Consider the following 27,271-nt stretch of genomic DNA (forward strand, 5'->3'; position numbering starts at 1 on the left):
AAAGGCCATAGACTAGAAGACCCTTTTATATACACTATCATCATATAGTGAGTCTTCTTTTCTTCAAAGACTTAAACAACTATGGCTGGAGGTATGTGTATTTTATTCCGCAACTCTAAATTTATCTTACATTACTACGAATTAAATATTCTGACAATAAATCTCTATCTGATAGTAGATTGTTCTTCTTGGGTTGGTCCTCCTAGATTTTTTTACCTTGAAACTAGTTTGTTTAATTTGTTTTCATGAATTATCATATCTTGTGTTATTTAATTTTCTATTGTGCATGATATGTTTGATTATTTTTTAAACTTAAGGCTTGCATAATTAATCTAATTAACAACTTGGCCTTAAAATTGGTTAAACAATATTTGTCTCAAGGGTCTAAAAACTAACATTATTTGTTTAATTTTTCTATCAATTATTTGTTTTATGCTAGTGGGAAAATGTATGGAAAAGTGATTTCTTTTCTTTTGTACCTATTGGGTTTATGATGCTAACACCTTTGAAAAGATGGTTGAATTATTATGTATAGTAGTTGTGTGTAAGTATTTGGTTCACTGGGTAATTGCTGAAGTGTAGCTAAGTCAGTACATCCTTACGTCTTCTCAAAACACACACAAAAAGTACATCCTTATGGACCCAAATTTGGGAAGATCAATTTTTGGTAGGTTTTGGCAGAATTCACCAAGGCATCTTATTTTACTTCCCTTGTGAACCAAATCAAGGAAAAATCATATTTTTTATTTCATTTTTCTTTCTTTAGTTTTCCATCCACCCCTTTACTCCAACTAAATACAATGTAAGAGTTTTCGAGTCCTAGGTGTGTCAACAAAAGTACATCAAGTTCCCTTTGTTTTCTAAATAAGACTCTCCGTTTGTTTTGTATGGCCATTAATGTTTCCTTGAATTTTAGCATCTATCACTATCGTCAAAGCCAATCTTTGCAACCTCATTTTAGCCCACATCACTGTCTCCATATGGTTGCAGCTTCCAATCACAACTTGATGCAACAACTTTTTGGTACAGCCAACAAGGTGTGGTTAATCCATCTTCCCTCTAATTTTTGGCATGAACAAAGCCAAACTTACATGGGAAATACTAAAAATTGAATTCCAAGGCTCTAGCAAGGTTAATTGTGTTAAAATAGGAATTTGATGGAGAGAATTTGACAATTTGGCAATGAAAAGTCTAGAAGAAAACTGTTCATTTATCTAGAAAACTCTCTATATATTTAGGTTCTAATCTCAACTGCATGTCTTATAATTAAATCAATGTATACAAATTGATGTAGGGCATTAACAATATCTTTATAAATGTTTCAGTTAGGTTTTAAGATTTTAGGAATTAATGTATTAGAACTTCAATTTATAATGTGTTGGCAAACCATGATCAAAACATAGAGTCTAAGTTTAGGCTTGCTCAAAGTGTGTTTTTTTGTAAAATTGGAATCAAGTGATTACAGAAATTATTGGACTAAATTTGCAAGGCTCGATCGATCGAAAATTAGACTTGATCGATCGAATCTAGTGCAGATTTATTTTTCTACAGAAATTTCAATTCAGCCTAAGCCCGTTTGACATGTAGGTTTTTGTGTTTTACTTTAAGTATAAAAGAAAAAAATTCTTGCTACATTTTAGAAGTCTTTGAAGAGTTGTGTGTTGAATCTTTTGTGAGATCTAGAGATGTTTACCTTCATACACATACTTAGGGTTATCAAGATTAAGATTTGTGTCAAGAACTTGATAATCTCTTCAATTGTTGCTTAAAGAACTTAAAGAAGATATGAAACCTTTAAGTGAGGTCTAAAAGTCACAAGTAGGAGAACTTGTGGTTGCAGTGAATCAAAGAAAGAAGTAGTCCATGGACTCGGAGCTGTCACGTGGTCACGGTAGTAATTTTTCTACTCAAGGTAGCAATAGGATGTTAGTAGTCTAAATCTTATTGTACAAACTTCAATTCTTTCATAGTGAATCTGTTTTAACTTGAGGATAGCTAGGTTAAATCCTCCCAAGATTTTTTATCGATTAGGTTTTCCTGCATTATCACATCGTTGTGTTCTTTATATTTCCGCATTATTTACATGATATGATTTTATTGTGTTAACCTAGAACTGAATAATATATCTAAGTAATCACTTGGGTAAATATCTAGGTTAAAAAACTTATGTTAAGGAGTCTAAAAACGTACAAGTGGTATCAGAGCAGGTTAGCTCTTACATTTTTAGATCTTTTGATTTAAGAGTTGATTCTTGACCCTTGTTGTTATGGAATACGGTCACTCTCTTGTGATCCCACCTCACTTTGATGGAAACAACTATGTCTATTGGAAAATAAGAATAAAAGCATTCTTAAAATCTATTGATGAGAGAGTTTGGAATTCCATTGAATACAGATGAGAGAAATCGACTACTCCTGTAAGCAAGTGGTCAACTTCTCTTGTTGAGGTTCATAGGAGTAGTGCAAAATTTCATGGTTTATCCTTTCCAGTTTTTATTCATAGGATTTTGTTGGACTTAGGTTTAGAGGACTTTCCTGCATCCGAGCCTGTCCATATCATAGCTCCTATAGGTGCCACCTTTCTTAGGTAAAGAGTAGTTTAGTTGAAAGCTAGCTCTAAGCACCCTAGAGTTGAGTCTTCTACAGGTTATGCATCTAGGCCTCCTTCTTTTGGTGACCCTACTGTTGAAGAGTATGTAGAACCTACAGCTGTTGTGGATCCTCCACCTTCTTCATCGAGCGACTCGTCCTTGCGGAGCATGCTGGATACAGTTATGACCGTTTAGGCACTGCATTGACAGATTTTGTTGGATGTGCTCACTAAGCTTCAAGCTTTACGAGCAGATTTGGCAGGTGTTAGAGGTTCTACTCCACTAGCTCCACCTTTTGATGGAGATTCTTGATTGCCCCTTAGCAATTTGTCACAAAAATGGGGAGTACATATATATGGAGATAGGGGGAGATTGGAGATGATAGATTGTATCTAGGAGCTTTACATGATTTATTTTTGGTTTTGGCTTTATGATGTATTCATTTTGGATTTGATGTATTTATTTTTATGGGTTGTATATGTTAGGAGGAGAACATTATGTTTTATGTTTTTGTTTCTTTCTTTGTTTCTTGTTTCACATATGGTACATTTGATTATTGATTTATATTTATGAGGTTATTCATGATATATGTCTTTTATTTTATGTTTTGTGAAATCAAGAAGTTTAGTTTGTTTTACTTGTATTTTCATCACATGCATTTATGTGTTTGTTAAGTGTTTCAGGAATCTACAAGTTAATTCAGTCGTGGCTGCTGTCTACTTTAACAACTAGTAGATAGTAGTTAGGTTGAATGGTATTTAGGGCATTTGAAATTTGAATGAGCTGTTTTTAACTTTGAGCATTTTACTTTTGTGATGTGTTTTGTCACAGATTGCAAAAGGGGGAGTTTGTTAAATTTTAAGATTTTAGGAACTAATATATTAGAACTTCAATTTGTAATGTGTTGGCAAACCATGATCAAAACATAGAGCCTAGGTTTAGGCTTGCTTAAAGTGTGTTTTCTTGTAAAATTGGAATCGAGTGGATGCAAAAATTATTGGACTAAATCTGCAAGGCTCGATCGCTCGAAAATTAGACTCGATCGATCGAATCTCGTGCAGATTTATTTTTCTGTAGAAATTCCAATTCAGTCCAAGCCTATTTGACGTGTAAGGTTTTGTGTTTTACTCTAAGTATAAAAGGAAAAACTCTAGCTACGTTTTAGAAGTCTTTGAAGAGTTGTGTGTTGAATCTTTTGTGAGATTTAGAGGTGTTTACCTTCATACACACACTTAGGGTTATCAAGATCAAGATTCGTGTCAAGAACTTGATGATCTCTTCAGTTGCTACTTAAAGAACTTAAAGAAGATCTGAAACCTTTGAGTGGAGTCTCAAAGTCACAAGTAGGAGAACTTGTGGTTGCAATGGATCAAAAAAAGAAGTAGTTCGTGGACTCGGAGCTGTCATGTGGTTGTGGTAGTAAGTTTTCTACTCAAGGTAGTAATAGGATGTTAGTGGTCTAAGTTTTATTGTACAAACTTCAATTCTTTCATAGTGGATTTGTTTTACTTTGAGGATAACTAGGTTAAATCCTCCCCAGGTTTTTTACTGGTTAGGCTTTCTTGGGTTATCATATCGTTGTGTTCTTTATATTTTCACATTATTTACATGATATGATTTTATTGTGTTAACCTAGGACTGAATAATTTATCTAAGTAATCACTTGGCTAAATAACTAGGTTAAACAACTTATGTTCAGGGTCTAAAAATGTACAGTTTCTAAAAAAATATTTATAATAAAGATTATGTGACAAATAATTTCATTCATAAGGGATCAAATTTGTGTTGTTAGATATCCTTGAATGAACCTAGAATCGTACCAGCTTTGACTACTGCAATGCCAACTTAGTGTGCTTTATGACAAAATTATGATTAAAACATATTTAAATGTGAAAGTTGGAAAACAAATTTCAATTCTATAATTGTAACTTGTAACATTTTGTAGATGGTATAAGTACTGCTACCGCTGTGGGACTGGTACCTATAATGTAGAATCCCACCATAGCAATATTCACAAAATATTAATAAGGGAGCAGAAGTACGGGTAAAAAGAAATGAGAGTACATTCGATGTAGCAACAACTCTATTTATAGCATTCATATAAAAAACAAATGAAGCTTATTAATAGACAAGAGAACTATTGAATAATAAAAAAAGAGCAATAAAGCATCCACTGTATGTTAGAATTTAGATTGGCGATATCCAATGATAGTGTAATATTGTAATATGGAAAAAGGTTGTAATGTGTTGGTTAAATGCTGAAGAACAAGACATATTTGTTTAAAAGGAGACTAGGAAGGTTTACCCTACATATAAATTGTTGGGGGAGAATATATATTAGGGAGAGTACTCTAATTGAGTAGTTAATTTAACGTAAAGAGACGCACTTAATTCAAGAGGTTTAAACTCAATGGATATGAGTTTAACTATGTTATGTTAACCACTTATTCTTCTTATCATTATTTAAAGTAGACCTTCACTTACACTTTTATACCCAACAACTCCCTCTCACATGTAAGTCTCTTTCTCTCTGTGAGTTTCAAGACCTCTCTGTGGGTCATAAACAATTCCTACTTGCTCCATCTTCCCATAATGGCTTTTTTCTTCATCAATTTGTCATTTGTGGGCCTCTTGTATGCTATCCATGAGAGCCAAGTGTCAATTCCACATGCTCATCCATGGGAAACTAGCCTACACTTCAATGTCCATGGGAACCTTGTGCCACACCATGATCTAGCACCATTGACAATACTTTCTTTGTTGGGTCTTTTCTCAGGATTGTTTGTGTGGGCTTTTATGGGCTTGTTTGGTGCAATATACCATCCTTGCTTCAATTATGAAAGGGGCCCGTCCCTACTTCATATGCAAAAGGGCTCCAAGTACACGCACCCCCGTCCCTGCTCCAACTACAAAATGAACCTTAATAACCTTGTCACTTTTGCCACACATCATCATAAGCTCTAATATCACTTGTTGGGGAGATAACATCTTGGGGAGATTCCAATTGGGTAGTTAATATAATGTATAAAGATAACCTTAACCTAAAAGGCCTAAAATCAATGCGTATGAGCCCAATTGTGTTATATTAATCACTTATTCTTCTTATCATTATTCAATGTAAGACGTCACTCACACATCCAACATAAATGCTTATGGGTACATAATTTTGAGGCCATATCACTGTGTGACATTGAGAGCTTTTCCCTCGTTTCAAACCATAGAACCCATTATTCTAGTTCTTGATCTTGCACCCCTATGACGTATCTCTGATAAAAACCTAGAGAAACCATGTACTACTAAAACCACAGAATATATTCCTAACCTTGCATCAATGCATAAAATGTGATCCTAGAGTTTTGGAACGAAGTAAACGTACAATTTGTGAAGGGATTCATATAGATGAAGCCTAAAGGTACTGGAGTTACTATGATGATGTCAACTAGTTTTTTTTTGGGGGGTTAGCAAAGTATAATGAAAAAGGTTTTATGAGAAGTATGTAAACTCCGTATATAGTAAACTAGCTTATGCGCGTGTATATTATAAGTTCAATTTGAAATATTTGATAAGAAATTATTTTATGAAAAATTTATAATTCTCATTAAATATTATAATATTTGAGAAATAAGATTCAATTATAATATTTGAAAAATGTCAAATATAAACTTTTAAGATTAATATAATTTAGAATATGAACCTATTTGTTATGGTCAAATTTTTATGCTTGGCATAATTCAAGTCAAAACACACTTTTATGTATTTGAGACTAAGTTTTAAGTGTATCTAAATATGAACAAGTGGAACATATTGAAGACACAAGAGCACTACTTAAGAATTGTTGAATCTACTGCCATGATACCAAGTTTGACTACACTCAACCGATCGAGATTTATTAAATCTCTATACTACCTCGATACTTCTCAATCTATTGAACTACTTGCTTTCAAAATTTGGCAAAAACATTTTAATTTAAACCGATGGTATTTGTGGGTTTGAGTAATCCTAGTTGGAGAGCCTATTTAAAGGCCCATTATTAAGCCCCACTTTAAATAAGGTTGTAGAGGCAGAAAACCTAAGGCTTTCATATTGAAACCCTAGACTCCACTTATTGAACCAGTGAGATCATAAAATTTATAAATGAATAAAATAAATAAATAAATAAGAGATACTATTGTGACTCCTATGTGCCTTTGGGTTTTGCATCAAATAAAGTCTTTGGCACCAACGGTTGAAGATCTTAATACTGTTTTTGTGTGAAGATCCTGCAACAATCAAGGATTGTTGTAGGGAATTAGTCACGGACAATGGCATGCAAAGAAGAAGTTTGCTGCAATAAGTAGTCCGATTAGGCTTAAATTTGAGCTTCATTATAGATCAGTAGGTTCTATTGTAGGTAAGTTCTTCGGAATAGGGTAAAACTCCTTATACTTGTTACATATATTTTTGTTAGTAGATTCTTTGAGAGTGGTAACTTGAAACTCACCCGATGAGATTTTTCTTGCAAAGGTATTTTGCATTGTGATCAAACCGCGTGTCAAACTTATTTTCTATTGCACTTAACTTCAGTTTAGTGATATGATTGTGCCTTAATTGGTTTTGCATGTAATTGGACTAATTAATCAACTTAGGTAATTGATTAATTAATTAAGGTCAATTTCTTTAATTCAACACTATTGTAATATTTTTTTTCGTAAATTGACAAATATTTAATTACTTTTCCAACTTAAGAATATAATTATTATTTTTATATTCATTGTGTGTTAAATTGTTTATGGATTTTGTTTGAATTTGTTTTATTCTTTAAGAATGCATCATATGGTATATAATCTTAGGCAATTCGACTACTAGAGATGTTAAATGAACTAAAATGACAATTCATCAAACTTATAGAGTGTAAATTATATTTTTGCATGTGTGTATAGAGAGAGAGAGAGAGAGAGAAGCATACAAATTTTTTTGAACCTCATTAATTTATATTTTGAAATGAATGCTAAACTTTGATGAGGCTGAAGCTTAAATGAAAATATATTATACAATGCGCCACAAGCTACTATAGTTGAGGTTTATGCTTATATATATATATGCTTATTGGAAGGTTCACATAAAAGCGTTCTCAAATCCATGGAAGAAGAGTTAATGTTGTTAGTAGAAAAGAGTTTTTAACCAAAACAAAACCCCCAGTAGAAAAATGGCCCAAATATGAACTTATTGAAGCCAACAATAGTAAAGGCATCAATGTCATCTTTTTGGCAGTTTGAAAAGAGGAATTCAAGAGAATATCCATGAGTGAAACAATCAAAGGGGCAAGGGTTGTCTTGGAAATAACTTATGAGAGAACAAAGACTGCGGGAAACTAAAAGCTATAAATGTCTCTAGATTCTACGAGATTAGGAAATTCACGAGATCTCTACATGAGAGGTTCCATCCCAAGGTAACTACCATTAGTATGATCTTTGACACTGTCAAGATTGAGGGCCAAACTGGTTCACTTCAAACATATAAATTCTGCTTACCTCAGTCTAAGAAAAACAATTCCTGCCTTAAAATAGTCAGGGAAGAAGAGAGTCATACCCTTGATGAGAACTGGTTGAACGATGATGACCTAGCCTTGTTTGCTATGAAGTTTAGAAAGTTTTTTATGCCTAGGCTGAATAATTACTTTAAAAAAGTAAATCCTTTAGACCTATTAATAAGCCCAAGAATGAATCCAATCGCAATTCTCGAAATGACAAGGACTTTAAGGCTAAGAATGAGAAAAACACAAATGCACAAAGTGACATGAGTGTTCTAGTTTAGGGCATATTCGAAGCAAGTGTCTAAACTTTTTAAGGTCAAAAGGAAATGCAATTGATGTGACATTGTGTGATGAGTTTAAAAGTGAGGGATTAGATGATTCACCTAATGAGAGTAAAAGTTACCTAGTGTTGGCTAATTGCATGACAAATTTGGTTGTAATCTTTACAAAAATTTACTTGTAATGACAAGGCTCAATGTAATTTTTTTTCAATGTCAATTGTAATCATTTAGTCAAAGATGATTACAAGTCTAGAGAGAAATGAGAGTAGTGTCGTCCCTGACAAGGGAGCGGAATGGCAAGAGAGTTGAGAGCAGTGCCATACCTGATAGAAGAGCTCCGACAAGCCAAGTCCCAACATCAATGAGGTGCAAATCAACCAGATTAGCAAGAAAAATGAGGAATCACCAACGAGAGACTGTATATATCTTTTCCCTTTTTTTTTTTTCAATTTTTTTCTCCTCTATGTCAAGACCGTGATAGGACCTTGCCCTAGTCATGTTTGAGAGAGAGAGATATATATCTCTAAAAAACGGGGAATTGGAGGATGGGTTCGCTGTTTGGAATGCTAAGTTGCTTAGAGAATGAAAGGTTATGCTAGCTTTTCAAGAGACATACTCTTAGAAAATAAAACTCTCGGGTATAGGGTTTATCCACTCAAATTCAAATCATCGATATATATATATATATATATATAAATAGAGACCTCATAAGATCCTACCACGTGGCACTCTAGTGTTGCATTTAGTCTTTTTTTTACCTCTTTTCATTAATTTTTTTTTTACCTCCTTTTATTAAGTTTTTTTTTTTATTGTTACCCAATAGATTATAGTAACTTCTTTTTACTATTATATACAATATGGATTGCTCTTGACAATTAGACCAAAAGTTATTCTCTACAAAATTGACTACCTTTTAAAAATAGACCAAACCTTATAAAAAACTCAAGCCCAGTTATTACCTTACATATTATAAACCAAGTCTGATCCTTCCCACGTGTAAATTAAAACCAAAACTCTTACCTAGTTACAAACTCTTTTCTGCCTCCCCACATATAGATGATACTTCTAGAAAATCTCATTCTCATGAGATCATGTCTTCATTTTTCCCCAATTTCAATTCAATGTTCTATGCAATTTATGCAAACAAAATTTCTTTGTCATCAACCAATGCAACACAAAATATATATAAATCTTTAGATCTCTAAGGTTGTTGAAATAATTGACAAATGCATATATCTAAAATTTATAATAACAAAAAGTCTAATAAATAACATATACTATCTCACAAAATGCCATTAACTTAATATGTTCTTTAAAAAAAATTCAATGATAGGAATGGTCAAAAACACGATCCTATACATTGAATAGTAAATATAAGATGCATTGAATGAGATCCTACGAAACAGGTTTGTTAATCATTTTAAATTATACTCATCATTTACATAAAAAAATAACAATACATCATATTATTTATATTAAAAAAATACATGTTAATTTCAAAGTTCATTGCAAGATGTGAGTTGCTAGGGTATTGCAACAATAAGTAATTGGATACAACAATGGGTTAGTATTACATTTTGCACGTCCTTTGTGAAAGGAATGTCAAACCACAAGCAGAATCATTTTGGTGTGCAAAATGTGAAACAAAAACAAATCTTTCTATCCCAAAGTTAGAGACGCTCACATTAACTACATACTCTCCAAATATTATAATATATTTATCTCACTATAACTACTATATATATATATATATATACACACAATTGCAAACTACTTTAGATACAGGATTAAAACTGAAGTTTTTGATGCAACTGACAAAACAAATTTTGTGATATTTGATTGAGATCTTGTTGAAAAACAAATTGAGGTACAACTTATTTAAATTATTTTAAAACTATTGATATTGGAGAAGGAATTCCACATGATTGCCAAAAAAAAAAAAGGAAAAAATTGATTTTCCTAATTCATTTGAACGATTCAATTTAATGGATGGTTTTGAAAATTACATAGTTGCTAAGATTTTTGATGCACCTTCAAATGACAAAAAGGTATGGAAGAAAATATATATATATATATATATATAATCCAATATGTTATATTAATTCTTTTTGCTGCACTATTCCAAAATTAACAAAAATAAATAAATAAATAAAAACGTTTACAAAAAACTATCACATCATTGAAATATAATATAAATGCAAATATCTACAAAAAATCTTAGCGACAAAGTCCAAACTTTGTAAGATCCAATCAAGAACCTCCCGATACCAATTCATTAGTGATTAATACAAATAATGCAACAAAAGGAAAAAATTAATGAAAGCTCCAAATTTGAACAAATATAGATGGACTAAACTTCAAATGCTGAAGATGAAGAAACTGATGATGATAATAAGCGTCACCATAACAAAGCATTGAAGAAGAAAAAAAAGATTTCATAATGAAGTTTTTTATTATATCACATAATAAAAATCAATAATATAGTATGAATTAATATGCTTTTATCAAATTTTATTATACAATATTACTCCAAATTTGTTTTAATTATTGCTCATTACTTGAATGAAATAATTATAATAGATATGTGTGTGCAATTTATAATTTTTACCATTTTATGATAAACTCATTATTAAAAAATTTTCATAATAAATATGCTATAATATATGTATAACAATTTCCAAAAATAAATTTACATAAAACATTATAACATTATCCGTGCATCACACAGACAACTTACTAATAGTTACAATGAGGGCAGCTTTGCTTATTTATAGTTACGTAAGCAAGTTGCTAATTAGTTAGGAAGTTAGCAACAAAAACCTATCATGTGGCCATTATTGGCTAAAGCCTAACAAACTTCTCTAACTAACAAACAAACTATTGCACTCACTAAAAACCTATCAGCTTTCTATTACAAGTAATAAAGTCTATTACAAGTAAAAGGAACTACTCATCAAACAACATAAGCACTAGTGCTGCTCATAAGAAACTAATGATTGAACTTGTTGGATAGTAAAATGAACTGCGTCAAAACTGCCCCTCTTAGAGCAAGTTGTTTCAACTTGTTACTGTCCAGCAAGTTCAATCATTAGTTTCTTATGATTAGCACTACTGCTTATGTTGTTTGATAAGTAGTTCTTTTTACTTGTAATAGTCTTTATCACTTGTAATAAAAAGCTAGTTAGTTGATAGGTTCTTAGTAACAAGTGCAAAGCTTATCAGTTAGAAAAGTTTGCTTAGGCTTTGGCCAATCACATGGTAGCCACATGGTAGATTTTTGTAGCTAACTTCCTAGCCAATCAGTAGCTAACTTATGGAACTATAAATAAGCAAGGATACCCTCTCTGTAACTAGTTGAATTTGAGTGAATAAACCCCCTACTCGAGAGAGTCTCTAATAGTAGATAGTGAGTCCCCATTTTTGGCAAGTGGTTTCTCGAGGCTTATTGTACTATTTAAGTCTATAATCAGGATTTAAGTTTGTAATGAAGTTTTGTCACAGAATTGTCAAATGAAAAGATTTTTAGGATTTAGATTTGCAATCTCCATTAAAATGTAATATGGAAAAGGGTTGTAATGTGTTGGGCAAGTGTTGTAGAACAAGTCATATTTGAAGAGACTCAAAGAAGAGGAAATTGGGAAAGCTCTTCATGCAAACTGCCTTCTCGCTCGAGTGAAACACTAAGCTTGCTCGAGCACCCAGGAGAACCCCCTTGTCACTTGAATGAAACAATGCTGCAACCCGTAAGTTTCGGCTATCTCTCGTTGGAGGCTCACTCAAGCAAGAGACGTAGATTTTGCGAGTACGTTTCTATTAGTAAGAGAGGCAATCATATCACTTTGTATCATTGAGAACACTTCCCTTGTTTCAAAACCATAAACCCTGTTCATTCTAGTTCTTGGTTTTGCACCCTTATGACATATCTTTGATTAAAAACCTTGATAAACCATGTACCGATGAACTCACATAATTCCCAACCTTGCATTAGTGCATGTGGTGTGATACCGAAGTTCTAGAGTGAAGCAGACACGTTTTTCGTAAAGAAGTCCCAAAGGTTCTAGAGTTACATTGACTATGTCAATGAGATGTTTGCTGAGTCAATAAAGTCTAATCGCAAAGGTTTTGTGAGTACTTGTAAATTACTTTTGTATTGAATTTTCTTGTTGAGGTACACTACTGTTGCTAAAAAAACGAAAAAAAAAAAAAATACACTACTCCTAGAGTAGTTTTTCCATTGAAGAAGTTCATTTTTGGTTTTCACTTGATTACCAAATTATTTTGTCATTTGTTTTATCGCTTTACTAATGTTGAGATTGACATGGCAATTTAGATTAGAATGATAGTAGTAATTGAACTTATATATCAACTTATTCCTCAGCAAAAATGAAAATCATTTACTGATTTTCATTAGTTTGGTGGTATAACAGAAATTTCACTCTATCATATATTTTTCAAAGTACAATTATATTTTTACTACTTAACTAAAAAAAACTCTACTTTAAACAATTCATATTTTAAGCAAAATAATCCGATGAATATAAACTATACCAAAACTCTTATTGAAAAACTATAAACCATTGGCAAATTTGTAATTATTGTTAATGGTACCATAAATAACACAACCTAGTCGTACATCAGTTTGAAATGACACAAGATAGTTAGGGAAAAGTTGTACAGTTTGGTAGAACGGTACAAAAATAAATTAGGATCGGTTATATAGGGTACAAAGCAAAATATAAAAGATAAAAAGTGGACTAAGACGATTTATATTTCAAAATAAGCACGCATAAATAGTGAGCGAATGCACATAACCCTAAAAAAATGAGCCAACAACTACATTAAACAAGCATTGTGCATTGACCATAGTACTACTTACCTGGGATTCGCAATACATTTGACCTCTAACGCCCCCATTACAAGAACATTTTTGTCCTCTCCTCTCCTCTCATCGAAATTTGTGCTTAAAATGATCTTAAACACTCTGAAATGGTGAGAAAAAGTGAGGCAGTCATGACTCGAAACGGTAGTCAATTATGTTTTAGTACACACAAAGTAATAACGAGCTAGACTAGAACAAGACCCCGGAAGAGAGAGAAGGGAGAGCTAGAGAGATAGGGGATTTGAGTAGTACACAATAAAAGTTTTATACTAACCTTAGAATTCTGCAACCTCTGCCTACTATTTCAGGAACTTTCCTCCAAAATTTCCCTTTTTTTTTTTTTTGAGCCAATCCTCCAAGCTTTTCCTTTGCAATAAAAGTTTGCAATTAAGCACAGGAATTACTAAATATAGCGAGTAGAGGTGTGGAACTGGAAAGTTGAGACCATAGCTTGTGCAGAAGAAGCTTAACCAACAGAGGACGAGATGAACAATTTTTTTTTTTTTTTTTTTTTTTGACAGTAAAACGAGAGAGATTAACAAAACTTGAAAGTTGAAAGAGTCAAATCTAAAAAGCAAAAAGTGATGAGCATTAAGTTCAAGCTTCAGCAAAGGATAATATAAAATAAAAGGTGATAAGCATTAAGTACTAGTAACATAGGCGGAGCCATGTTGAAGGGGGTGGGGCATGGCCCCCCAAAATTTTGAAATTTTTTTAAATATATATAGTTGTTTTAATGTTTTCAAAATTTACACTACAAAAATAAGAGTTGCTCTCCCTAAGTATTTGAATTAGTCCAATGATGCTTTAAAAAAAAGTTGGTCTAATAGTTATAGAGACATAACTTTATTTTTCGCAATTCTATTTTTTATTATAAAATGTGCTTTTATATCTATTAAATATTTGAAAAAAGTTTGGTACCAAACATGTTTAAATTTATCTTTTTCAACCTGTTATGTGACTGAAGTGGTGAAAATTGGGCTGACGGATCCTAGTCCATGGGCCGACAATGGGTAAGCCCAAGACATAGCAGGAACTCTAACTTAAAATATTTGTTACAAATGTTTGAATCCTGGTAGAATCCTAAAGGAAATAGAAATCCTAGTACAAGAAGAATTTGGGAAGATACACGCATTAACGAAAGACTCTCTCTATAAGGAAATGTCTTACCCATCACGTTTGGGATTATTCAAGAGGATTCTTATAAGAAAATGACTTCTACATCAAGGAAAAGAGGCCAACATTTTACTACTATAAAAACTCCAATACCCTCACAAATCAATGTACGCATAATTTACCCCTCTCTAGCACTCTAGAATTGAGAATAGTTCTAACTTAACCTTCGGAAGGTATTTGGCCAGCACCACACCGATTCCCTCTGTTAGATCACTTATTTCTTCTTGCAGGTCGCTATTTCAAGCGTGCGAGTATCGTGTAGCTCACTGGTGATTTTACGGCCTCATTAGTGACGATTAACAAGTCATTGACTCATTAAAAAATTATTATCACTAAAATTACACACGAAATGTCTTTTTAGTTGCCACATAATGGGTCAAAGCAAAATATCTTCAAATATGTTTGAAGCCTAATTTGTTCCTCCAAGTTTTGGATCATTCTTGTTTTTGAAAATTACATTAGTTCAATTGAATAATTTTACTTATATTAGTATAAAATTTGATAATTTTTATAGAAAATGAAATTTTTTTAAGAATTTCACTATGAAAATTGTGAAAATGTATTTTATTAATTTTATGAAAGATAGCCATCAAATATAATTTTGATTGAAAATATTAAGCTCTTTTTTTGTTTGATGTATGTATATATATAACTTATCAAATAAAAAAGTGTGTATATAATTTAAAAAAACATGTGTATTTATGTGTGTGTATATATGGTTGTCTTGATAAATATATTAGTATTACAACTTGGTCTCCCAAACAAAAATTTCTGACTCCGGCCCTAACTAGTAAATAGTGTATTGGAACGTAAAAAGCATAGAGTAGATTGAGTTACACACAGATATCTACACGTGTCTGACCAAGTTTTGAGTGATCTATTATCTGAACGTAGGGTTAGGTTGCCAACAGCTTTTTGTGTTCTGCGATCGTACAGGAGCTTTTGGTGAAAAGGACCTTCCATTGGCACTAGGGTGATGCATCTGATGAGGTTGAAGTTCTATGAACTAGGCGTGCCTTGTATAATTATCCCGCGAGCCTTGCATATGTTTATCCCATCGCATACAAGATAAGCTACTGACTGCCACAATTTGCTTTTTAAATTTTCCACGATTTCTTTTGGAGGAAGGCCCTGGGAGTATAATGAAGAGCAAGAAATAGTGCCCGTCTGTTTGCACTTTCAAACCACAAAAAATACATTTTATTTCAAAGTTTAAAATGTTTGGGGTTTAGTGGATATTAAAGAACTGTTTTAGTAAGAAAGTTACTTTTTCAGAAAGTGCAAACACCACCCCCCCCCCCCCCCTCCCCCCCCCCCAATGTCAAAGGACCTTCAACCAGTTTTTGGAAATAAATCACTTCAACTTTTCGCAATTGTTTTTTTCAATTACCAAATCACCCACTTATTTTATTAAAAACATAAAAGAGATTCCTTCTAATCATCATTACGAAACAAATAACACCATATTCAATATGACAAAAACATTATTAAAATAGTGATATTGATATTATTAAAAATAGATAATATTATTAAAATAAGACGGATAACATACTTGGTTCAAAATTTTTATAATAACAAATAATTAATGCTAAAAAAAATAACATTATTAAAATAATGTCAATAATAGTAATAGTAATAACGAATAATTATAACAATAATATATTTATTATTATTATTAAATTTTTTTTTTTTGAGTAAGTATTATGAAGTAGTTGATTTAAAAATGAAATAAACTCTCTTATATGTACATTGTTCTTTTTGGTAATTTATCACTCAAATCATCACTCAAACCATCACTTTTATAAGTGATAGTCAAACACCCAATTTTTTCAAAAAACACTTTTTAACAATTTTTACTAAACACTCAACTTTTTCAAAAAACCCAATTTCATACCGCACTTTTTGAAAATCCCACTTTTTTAAAAAACTCAGTTTCAAAATGCTGAACCAAACTCACCCATAAAAAATGCCAAAATATTTGAAAAACTAAAAATATACAACAAAAATAAAAATAACAATGCGACACTTGATAAAGAATGACCAAAAAAACATGGCAATAACATATGGGAAACTGAGATTATAAGTGGATGAGCTGTTCTTGCAACCACATTCCTTGGTTTATGAATCGTTGTACATTGACAAGTCGTCGCACTTCTTTCTCTGATAAATTCTTCACCCATTTCACACACTTTGACATGTCTGCCCCTGGTCCTGTGCATTCTATATCTGCACATGTGATCATTTTCCTGCACAGCAAAAAATGAAAAATAATAAACTATCAATTGCCTCAAAATCTTGAGCGGTTAATAAAATTATGAATTTAATCATTTAAATATAATTTTAACAGAAAACATAAGGGCTAAAATGTTGCTCGAGATATGATTTTCAAGGCTCAAATAATTGTCTTATATCAAAATAATATTAGGACTCCTAGTTCAAATTTGTACCCACATCATTAACAAAAAGATGAATGTAGAATGAAAAGGATTTCGATCTTACTCTTTCCCGTGGTGGTTCCATTCATACCAACCTCGTGGGTTTATAATACCAGAAAATACTTATTTGTAAAACACAACTCTCGAATACTCTCCATATGCTCTCCCTAAAAATGCAGGGCCAGTTCCTATTATTGAACAATATTTGAACACAAAACCATTGGTTTCTTTGTCGCTCCTTCGAGCTTCAGCTGTGATATAAGCGTTCCCACCACCCAAAACTGATGGCGGGTACATTTATTATGCTATTCTGCACCCAAAATACTAAGTCTAAATATATATAGTAATGCCAAGGGGGTTATAAGATAAATTTATTACAAGCTAACGTGACTAAAAGATGTATGATAATATATATATAGTAAGTGATTTTACACATTTTGATAAAAATTATAAAAAAAAAAAAAAAAAACCTACATCATCAATAGGTGTAAAATTTTGCATATACACAGTTACTAAAATTATGCATATACACGGTTACTGTAACCTCTATACATTATTTTAACATTATTTCTCTCTTCCACTTACTCTCTCTCTCTCTCTCTCTCTTCAACTCAATCACCACAACTCAGCACCAGCGCCAACCACACAGTGATAACCCTTAAGCGCCAACCACACAGACCCAGCACCACCACCCACATCACCACAACTCAACACCGCCAAACACCACCACCGCAACCCAGCATCGCCAACCATAATCAACCCAAACTTGAAGAAAAACTCATCCCAAACCCAAACCAAAACCAATAAAAACTAAATCCAATGGAAAACCCATAAGAAAAATTCACATGAAAAACCCACCAGAAAACCCGTTGGATTTGCCATTGATCTGCCACCGATCTGCTGCCACCAAGTTGCTGCCGATTTGCCGCTACCAGGTTGCTGTCGATCTGTCGCCACTAGGTTGCTGCCGACTGCCGCCGATCTGGGTTTGAGATTTGAGAGAGGAAGAGAGTTTAGGGAGAAGTAGAAACAAAGGACAATTGAGAGAGAGATACGGTCGGGGCTTGGGGGTGGAAAAAATATATATATATTAATGAAGAGATATTTATTAATAAAATAATAAAAAATATTATTTAAATAAGTTAGAGTGTATAAAGTATAATAGATATTTTAATTTGACTGCTTTGTAAGATAGAAAAAGTAGGTTGTTAGTGTAAAATAGTTGGAAAAATTTGGCCAAATTGATGTAATTGCTCTAATAACACATCCTCTATCCTATACTCTATTTAAATATTAATATTATTCTTATTTTTATTTTTATTCTGAACAGAGAGACAGAAAAGAGAGATTGCTATAGTGGAGAGAGAGAGAGAGAGACTGTTTGGTGAGATTAAAATAATTAGGGTGCAATAAAATAATATTGTTTTAGGTTGTTACAATAAACATTTATTTTTAGATGTAATCATAGCAAAATGAAAAAATCTTAACATTGTTGCATTACTAGGTGTGGGGTCTTTTTAGTTTTTTACACATATGGTGCTACATTGAAATGCAAAATAGATAAAAATGTCCTTTAGAACGTTGGATGCTAATGCTCTAAGAGCGTTCATAGCAAACTCTTCAAAACAACATTTAGCCAAAAATATAACTAAATCCACCCAAAAAGCTCATGCATTGGGCTTAATAAATTTTCAATTTTTTTTTTTTTTTACATGGTTCATCATTACATTAAAAAAAAAAAAAAAAAAAAAACTATTTTTTTATTTATTTTCTCGTTTCTCTATCTCTCTTTGTCTGTAACTCTTTTCTCTTCTCTCTCTCTCTCTCTCTCTCTCTCTCTCTCTCTCTCTCTCTCATGTAATGATCAACACAGATTTGGGTTTAATATATTTATTTTCTCATTGGTGATTCTCTCTCTAGAGATGACTAGGTCATTGGATTGCAAATGACAGTGGCTAGATCTATGGATCCATGGTGTTATACCAAGCACTTACATCCCAAAATGACTAGTCATGTTATAAGGCTCCTCATAATTACTTATGAACTCAAGATTCACTTAGTAAACATGGATTTGATATGGAACTTAGCACATGACTGCACAACAAACATTTAAACAATTCAATTTATACAATTTGTGGTATCACACTAACAATCCCAATAATGTAAAACCCTTAGAATCGCAACCAATCGTGCTCTTGGTTGTCATCTCTAGACTGGATCATGTTCATTGAAGTGAGAGGAATTCGCCACGCTTATGTACTTTCGCTCCCTCAAGCTATGCATGGAATCCTTAAAGAAATGAAAAAATTTACAAAATTTGATTTTTATTTTTTGGTGAAAGTATTTCTTCAAAATGGGATCAAAAGAAAAAGAGTTGAGATTTTTAAAAATGTGAAACAAGGATCCGTATGATTTGGGGAAAAAAAAAAAGGAAAGAGAAGAGGACTTGAGTTATATATATATATATATATATATATAGGACATGTTTTTGAGTGGGGGAGAGAGGATGTGAGAATTTGTTTAGTGTTGTGAGTTTTAGTTTGGGTATGGGCCTTTTGATGGCAAGCATGTGGTAGTTTTGACTCTTTTGAGATTAGGTTGATTGTTGCGGCTAAAGATGCAGAAGCAATGACAAGAAGAGGAAAATAAAAATAAAAAAAGCTCCAAGGCTAGTGCTCTCGTTCCATGTAGAAAACTTGTGATGGAGTGATAGAGAACAAGAAAAATATGGGAGATTTATGTGCACGAAAGTGTTCAATTGCAGTGGTTATTAAAGATATAAAATATTAGTTTGAATAAAACTTGTGTAATGGGGTATTTATATCCAACTTACATGAGGAAGGTGCACAAGAGCTTATAAACATATAGTTAAATTTACACTAAATTCATGTGGGATACTAGGAACATAACAAAATATCCTACCATATATAGCCAAGGAATCACACTGAGTCTGAATTATGGCTTTCAATTTTTAAAGCACTAATTATATAATATAATAATTCTAATAACATATGTTTGCATCCTAACGTATCCAGTGTACTGATACACTAGGCACAAGTTGTGTCCTAATAACAATTAAAAATGCAAATCACTTTCAATCACAAGATGGTTTAGTAACCTTATGATTTAAGGTATATATTTCATAGATTGAAAAAAATAACGTCACAATTTCTCATACATAATAACAAAAAAAATCCGTGAAAACTAAAATACAATAACTATAATTACACAAAGAAATTCCAGCACACTAAGAAATAACCTAGCAAATGCTAGTTGTAAGATTAGACTGATCTTACAACTAGCATTTGCTAGGTTATTTCTTTCACCAACCCTCATGAAAACCAGCCATGTAGACAAAAACCATGATTAGTACCAGTTACATGTACATTAATACCAACTATCTACAATACCCACGAAGCATTCTTATTGGGTGTTTGAAAAACCACAGAAACAGTCGTTAGAGTGTATTGTTTATTGGTAAAACTATGATTTTCATTAACCCCTTTGAAACTACCACCTAAAAATGCGAAGTTTTACTTGACTAATAACCCAAAGTTTCACACACACAGTTCTCCTTTTTTAAGTTTTCTCATTAACCAAACATAACAATTAGAAAAACAACAATTTCAAACAAAAATACTAACAAATACACAAGGTCATTTTCTTTCCCTTTCACTTTCATTTTCCATGATTTTCTCAGCAACCAAAGAGGAATTAAGTGAAGACAAAAGAAAGAAAGGAGTAAGAATACCTTGCTAATACTTAGAACACGTTTCACAAACCAGGAGCCAGGACCATAAACAAATTGTAGAAAAAGAAAACAAGGAAGGGAAGGAGAACCTTTTCGTATATAAGACATAGAAGTAATCCTTTGAATACCCAGTTTTATAATACATGATAATACATTTCAATATAACCCATTTTTATAATGGGAATTACATACACAACCAAAATTTTGAAATTTGATTTGATTGCTTCAATTCCGCAATTTTCTCTATCAATCTTTTTTTTTCCCCCAAAAGATCAATTTTTTCATTTATTCCAATCCCATGCTTTTCTCCAAAAATCCAATGCCTCCCCTCTATTTCGTAAAGCCACAATTTTATTGAATAAAAATCCAGACATGTTCTTCTTTAACACTATAATTCTAGCATCTATTATATGCATGTGCCTCACTTCGGAAGGATTAACCATCTTCTTTTCAATTTTGATTTTCAAAGTATCCGCATTGATGCCTTGTTTCTTTAATTTAATGATCCTGTGCAGCTTGTCCCTTGCAGCATTGTCTGCTATGAAAGCACTTCTTGGCTGCTAAAACATCTAAGATTGGCAGCTACGCATGTCCATCAATACTGGAGACGAGGTGAAATTTAACAAACAAGAACAATCTAAAAAATTAAATTGAAATTAGAACAGCTAGGATAACATCATATGCATATACAAGGAGTCAATTACATGATTAGAGTAAATCTACTCTGAATAAAGATATGAGAGAAATTAAACAGATTGAATATTGTTGCCATATTAAGGTGCCGTTTGGATTCAGCGTTTTCCGCAGAATCCAAAGTTGCGTTTTTCCACTTTTTCTTTTTTTTCCTCACTTCACGCGTTCCAGGGGACAACTAACACTGTAGTAACACTGTAGCAGCACTATTTATCACTGTTTACGTATTAAAAAATATTAAAAATGGATTCCACGATACTATTCACATATTTAAAAATTATTTTGTTACAGTACTTTCAATTTTCAATTTTCAGTTTTCAGTTTCAACAACAATAAGTTCAATCCAAACGGACCCTAAATAACAGGGTTCAAGCTGAGCTGATGGAATTAGACATGCTTTTGCAAGGAGCTAGGGATGAATAAACCAGTCCAAGTCACAACATGAACCCTATTTTCCCCTTATTTAATTATTTATTAAGAATCAGGTCACAACATGAACCTACACTAGCCAAATCAAATATAACAGCTTAAGACTAAATATGTCTCCACTTCTGCTCAAATTACAGGCTGATTTATTTTTATTTATTGGCAGTGTAACTGGAAATATGTATATAAAAATAGGGAAAATCATAAAATACTCTGGAGTATAATAAATAAATATTAAATTTTCCCATACGAAAAGAGAGTTTTATGATGAATTTAATTAGTAGAATCTATTATATTTAATCTAATCCCAATTCAGTGGAGTGTATAATATGAAATTAGTAAAGGTTAATAATTACTTTTGTTTTTCTGCAACGAGATTGCTTCACAAGATGTTGCAATAAATATACTAGATACGCAACAAAAACAAAACAAAAATAAGACAAATTAATGAGCTAAAAGCATAAAACAAAAAGTTCGAAAACATCAAAACCCTGTTAGAGAAGTAACACCTTTATCCTTCTCCTGGTGTTTTGTGACCAAACATTTTTGCAGAGGCCTCTTTTCAATGACTTCGACTCCAGTTGTAGAAACACAAACCCTTCTCCTTGATCCTTCTTATGAAGATAACGACGTTTTCTTCCAACACATATATGACCAGTTATTTCACCAGCATTCCTTTATTATGAGAGATGAGAATACCGTAACTGAAGCTGTAGCTAACAGTAACATGGTGAATTTCAACAGCAGCGACATCAATGTACACATGGCCGAGCACATCCCCAGAAAAAGATCAAGAAAGAGAAATCAGCGTGTCAAGATTAATACTGCTCGAGGACCAAGGGAAAGGAGAATGAGATTGTCCGTTAAAGTTGCCCCGGATTTTTTCAAACTGCAAGATTTGCTAGGCTGTGACACGGCCAGCGAAACCCTTGAGTGGTTACTCATAAATTCAAAAGATGAAATCAAGAAGCTGGAAATAGAGAAGAAGCATAGTTTCGGCGTTGGTGTCAAGAGTGCTTCTTCTACTTCTAAGTATCAAACTGTGTCTGGCATTGATCCTGTGGCAATTCATGACAGAGATCAGCTGGACAGTGTTTTGGAAGAGAAAACTTCGACGAAAGAGAAGAAGATTGGGCAGTCAGTGTTACGCAAGAGTGCATTTCACCCTCTTGCAAGGGAGTCAAGGAAGAAAGCAAGGGAAAGGGCACGGGAGAGGGCTCGGGAGAGGGCAAGAGTAAAGACGAGGAGTTGGGTAGATGAATCGAAGTTATGTGAAGTGGCAAGCAATTGTAACTTAAGCCAATTAGGTTCTTGGAGTAAATTTGAATCTGCAGAAGAATCTGGAACCCAAAGCCATAACATGAACACTTTTGAGCCAAGGGAGCTACCTGAGGCTGAAGAAGGAAGCGTTCACGCCGGAGAACATTTAGGGGCTTCGGAAGACATGGTTGACGATGATTATTTGCTGATTTTCAATTCTCACAATACTGGAATTCTCCCGGAGGTAAATTCCAAAAAAACAATTCTGGAATTTACAAATATGTTGTGTAATTAATAGTCCTATAAATGTACTCAATCTAAGCATGCATAGTCAAACAAATCGTGTCAAGTTGTACATTCTTCATATTTCTGACCACCTCAAATAATTGGTTGCAGCGTCAATTTGCAGACTTTGAATTCTTTGACGAACCATGGGACGCCTACAAATAAAATATGCTAACAAGGATTATCTCTCAGATGCGTCAAGAGAATAAACATTTGAAGTATGACAGATGATGCTTGCTTTCTTTTTGAAATGTAATATATAACAAAAGTATCTCTCCTTGTGCAATTTTTTCTCAACTATCTCGTGAAAGATTGTTGTGCCTTTCTCTTTATAAGAATGTGTATCTTTCTTTTGCTTATGTCTCAAATGCAAACTTATGGTCTTTCATGCAATGGTAAATATGCACTAACAATTTTAAATTCCAATAGATGTTTAAGAGATATTATGGTGTAAGGAACTCAGTTTAGGTTTTGGTTATTCTTGATATTTAAGTGGGTTCTTGATAATTTGGATGCTAGGATTTTGGTATTTAAGGCCTTTAGGATTTCGGGTATTGCTATAGGGTTAGGGTAATTGATGTGTCGAGTCAATTCTTGAAGTGGAATGTGTCCAGGGTTTGTTTGGAAGAAATTCTGGGGTTTAAGATGTTAAATGGTGCATGAAATGTGGCATACGTTGAGAGAGTTACAACCTCCAAAATAAATAAAGGTGAGACAAAGAATGAGACTACTTCATGGGAATTAAGGCACCTTATTACAACCTTCAACTTGTTTCAGCTTCCTTTAGTCTCACAACATTATCCCTCCCTAAGGCACCTTGTCTATAAGGTGAGGAAATTGTCACATAACACCAAATATTTCCATGCTCATCATGGAAGACATTACTTACTTCTTCATCCAATTCTTGAACATAGGCTATCGCTTGTGCACTTGGAATGGCTGGCACCCTTCTATTGAGTAGAGTTTCAAGGACCTGCACTTGTGACCAACATACCCTTTTTTTTATCACAATTGTAGCACAAGCGCTTCTTTAGTCATCCTTCCGTTTGCACCAAAGAAATCTTTTGGATGAGTATCGTAGGATTTTGTTCTATGATGGGGTCACTCATTGGTTTTACATCTTTGATGGGAAGCTTGCCCTTATCTTGTGGTGCCTTGATGACCTTCTTACATGAGGTGAGGCCGAAGGAAGCGTTTAATAAGGGAGGATTCAATATCCTATCTAGAATCCTTATTTGATCCCTTAAGCCACTTAGGAAGCAGTTCAATTTGTGACTCTCTGAGAACCCCTTAATTCGGTTGGAAAGAGACTTGAATTATTCTTTTTAACTACCCATCATTGATGTTTATCTTCATCCTATAAGAGCCCCCAATGGATCATCATAAGTTGTTGATCCAAACATGATTTGTAGAGCCCTTAAGAAAGCCTCTGAGCTATTGAATATGCCTAATTCCTACGCATCTTTGAACAATACTAAGGCTTCTTCCTCAATGTGTAGGGAGGTAATAAGAATCTTTTGGCGTGCTAGGGTGTTGTAAAATTTATAGATTTGGTTTGCCTTGTATACCTAACAAGACGGATCTTCTCCCTTGAATCTTAGGAGCTCAATCTTGATGGACTTCAACAGATTTGGAGCAAAGGCTTCTCCCTAAATGGTCAATGGAGTTTTGGCAAGTTGCAATGGTTTTAGGGAGTTGTGAAATTCCTTCGACTATTATGAATTGATGCTCTAATACCAATTGTATGCAGCCTGGTTTAGAATTTGGATATTCTTGGTATTCAAGTGGGTTCTTGATGATTTGGATGCTAGGATTTTGTGTTAATTCCTTTAGGGTTTTGGGTATGGCTTTAGAGTTAGTGTAATTGATGTGTTGAGTGGGTTCTTGAAGTTGAATGGATCTATAGTTTATGTGGAAGCACCTCTAGAATTTTGGGTGTTTAATGGTTTGCATAAAATGTAGCTTACTTCGGGAAAGCCACGACATCGAAGAAAAATATAGATGAGAGCAAGAATGAGACTACTTAAGGGGCGTCACCACCTCCAAGAAAAGGAGAAAGACTAAAGAGAATTAACAACAAACAATGCAACAATTGGATTCCTCTTTGTTATAATCAGTAATGATTTCATTGTCTCGTTTCTACAACTCATGCATTATTCCCATTGGCTACAAATGGCTCATTCTTATTGGATTAACTAATTAGGTATGCTTAAATAATTTCCATGTGTTTAATGTGTTACATGTGCACTAACTCTAACTAATTGTAACAGACTCTTGAACTAACTACAAGACCTGTGCTTTAATCAATCCAAGCATGTGTCACAATCACAACTGATCTTATGTATGTTCAGTCAAGGCTTCTGCAAATGCATGGCAGTTCATGAAATTTGAGCACCATTCGACAAGCTAGTGCCAATCATCACTTCAAGGACCAAATCAACTACTAATTGGAGCAATCTATTTTCCGGTCAGTAAATCCTTTAATGCTAGGATTTTTCAACTTATTTCAGCTTCCTTTGGTCTTCTAATATCATGGCCCAAAAAGTCCAAACCTATTATAGGATCATGTCCTTAAAGAGTAAGCACGCTAATCTTAGGGTCATTCTAGGGTTGGTGATGGTGTTGCAAGCTTTGATGGGTAATGATTGTGGTAGATGTGGCCATGAGGTTCAACGTGACTGAATAGGTAACTAGTTTTTTAGGTGTATCAAAACATTGTCCAAGATGGAATTTGGCTTTATTACTATGTTGAAGTTGTTGAGTGATTGAAAGAGAGTAAAGAGAAAAATAGAAGCAAAATAAAGATTTAACATGGTTTGGCCTGACAGTTACATTTTTGCTATGTTGGAGTGTACGTTAAAATGAACTCATTATAGGATTTATATATTAGAGCATCCTTGATTTTTGATATTTTCTCCCCTCTTTTATATTTGGAAAAGTGTTAGGGTTGCTATGGTTTCATGTTTGTGGATTAACTTCCCAAGTGCAGTGCAGTGGATGAATTTGGTGTTTCTTTTGAGATTTGATTGAATAGAGACTTGAGTGATCAACGATCCGTTTTCAGGTCATGTTTTCAAAGTCTATTGGCACCTAGTAGTGCAATTTCAACATATCATTATCAATCATCTCATTGCATCACATGACAGGCAAGGAAATTAAATTCCCACAATAGACATGTAGGTTCATCAGGAAAGCAAATAAAGAAACTAAAAAGAAACATTAATGTTTTCTGAAGGGGGGATGGAGAGGTGTGGCTATCGAAATGTTCAGGGTTCCTAATTAAGAGCATGCAAATAATAGATTCGACCAATAACAAAGAAGCTGTAGCTCCATAACAAAGAAGCTGCAAGTTCAAGAAAACAAAGTCTAATAGGTTCGACCAATGGAAGCTGTAGCTCAATCGATTGAAACTCGATTCTATAGAATTTTATTTAAAGCCCTACAGCTCATCAAACTTTAGGGTTTCAGTCCAAATTCACTAAGTATATAAAGAAAACCCTAATGCATGTTTTTCAAGTTTTGGAGAGCTACTCTTTTGAGATCTGAGAAATTTTGTGCCTTTTACTCTTTCAAGCATTTATCGGTAATCACACTCACACCATAAGTATCGGCAGAATCAAGTTGCAACCCAAGCTTCAAATATCAAGTGTACTGAAGATCATAGCGTGAACTAGACCTTCATGTTGGAACAAATTCATCTCAGAGAAGTCTATTGGATTTAGAGCTAAGTTTGTTAATTTTAGTTAGGTTTACTTGTAGGATTATATCTCCTTAAAGAAAATTTTATGTGGCCCACATTTGAAGATGAAACTCATGTCTTAAGTTTCTTATTTCATGTCTTAAGTTTCCTATTTGTGAAAGTTACATTTTAGATATAACATCCTTTAGTAACTCTCAAATGCTATAACCCATTTGGTTAATAAACACCATGAAGTTACAATTTTTAAGCTCTTTGATGGAAGGAGAGTTATGGAAATCTTCAT

General features: G+C 33.2%; 2 protein-coding genes across 4 annotated transcripts in view; both read left to right on the top strand.

The window, feature by feature from the left end:
- Window positions 1-25,622, top strand: part of LOC115962645 (transcription factor CYCLOIDEA-like) — a 78,697-nt gene extending 53,075 nt beyond the window's left edge. The window contains exon 4 of the transcript XR_004085505.1: window positions 25,559-25,622. The gene's annotated coding sequence lies outside the window, so the exon portion shown is untranslated. The remainder of the gene's footprint in view (window positions 1-25,558) is intronic.
- Window positions 22,266-25,754, top strand: LOC115962646 (transcription factor TCP12-like). Of its 3 annotated transcripts, XR_004085506.1 has the most exons (3): window positions 22,266-23,247; window positions 23,400-23,540; window positions 25,640-25,754. XR_004085506.1 is itself a non-coding variant. In XM_031081539.1 (2 exons), the coding sequence occupies exons 1-2, from the start codon at window positions 22,309-22,311 to the stop codon at window positions 23,451-23,453; spliced, it is 993 nt and encodes a 330-aa protein (XP_030937399.1). In that variant the 5' UTR covers window positions 22,266-22,308; the 3' UTR covers window positions 23,454-23,598. The 3 variants fall into 3 exon arrangements, 2 of the variants coding, with proteins under 2 accessions (XP_030937399.1, XP_030937400.1); XM_031081539.1 differs by lacking the exon at window positions 25,640-25,754 and having other exon boundaries at window positions 23,400-23,598; XM_031081540.1 differs by lacking the exon at window positions 25,640-25,754 and having other exon boundaries at window positions 23,413-23,598.
- The last annotated feature ends 1,517 nt before the right edge of the window (window positions 25,755-27,271 follow it).

Source organism: Quercus lobata, chromosome 10 (genome assembly GCF_001633185.2).
Source record: "Quercus lobata isolate SW786 chromosome 10, ValleyOak3.0 Primary Assembly, whole genome shotgun sequence".
NCBI classification, from domain to species: domain Eukaryota; kingdom Viridiplantae; phylum Streptophyta; class Magnoliopsida; order Fagales; family Fagaceae; genus Quercus; species Quercus lobata.

Coding starts and splice junctions, on each gene's coding strand:
- LOC115962646 (XM_031081539.1), top strand. CDS start 22,309: ATGACTTCGACTCCAGTTGTAGAAACACAAACCCTTCTCCTTGATCCT. Junction 23,248..23,399: donor ATACTGGAATTCTCCCGGAG/GTAAATTCCAAA, acceptor AATTGGTTGCAG/CGTCAATTTGCAGACTTTGA.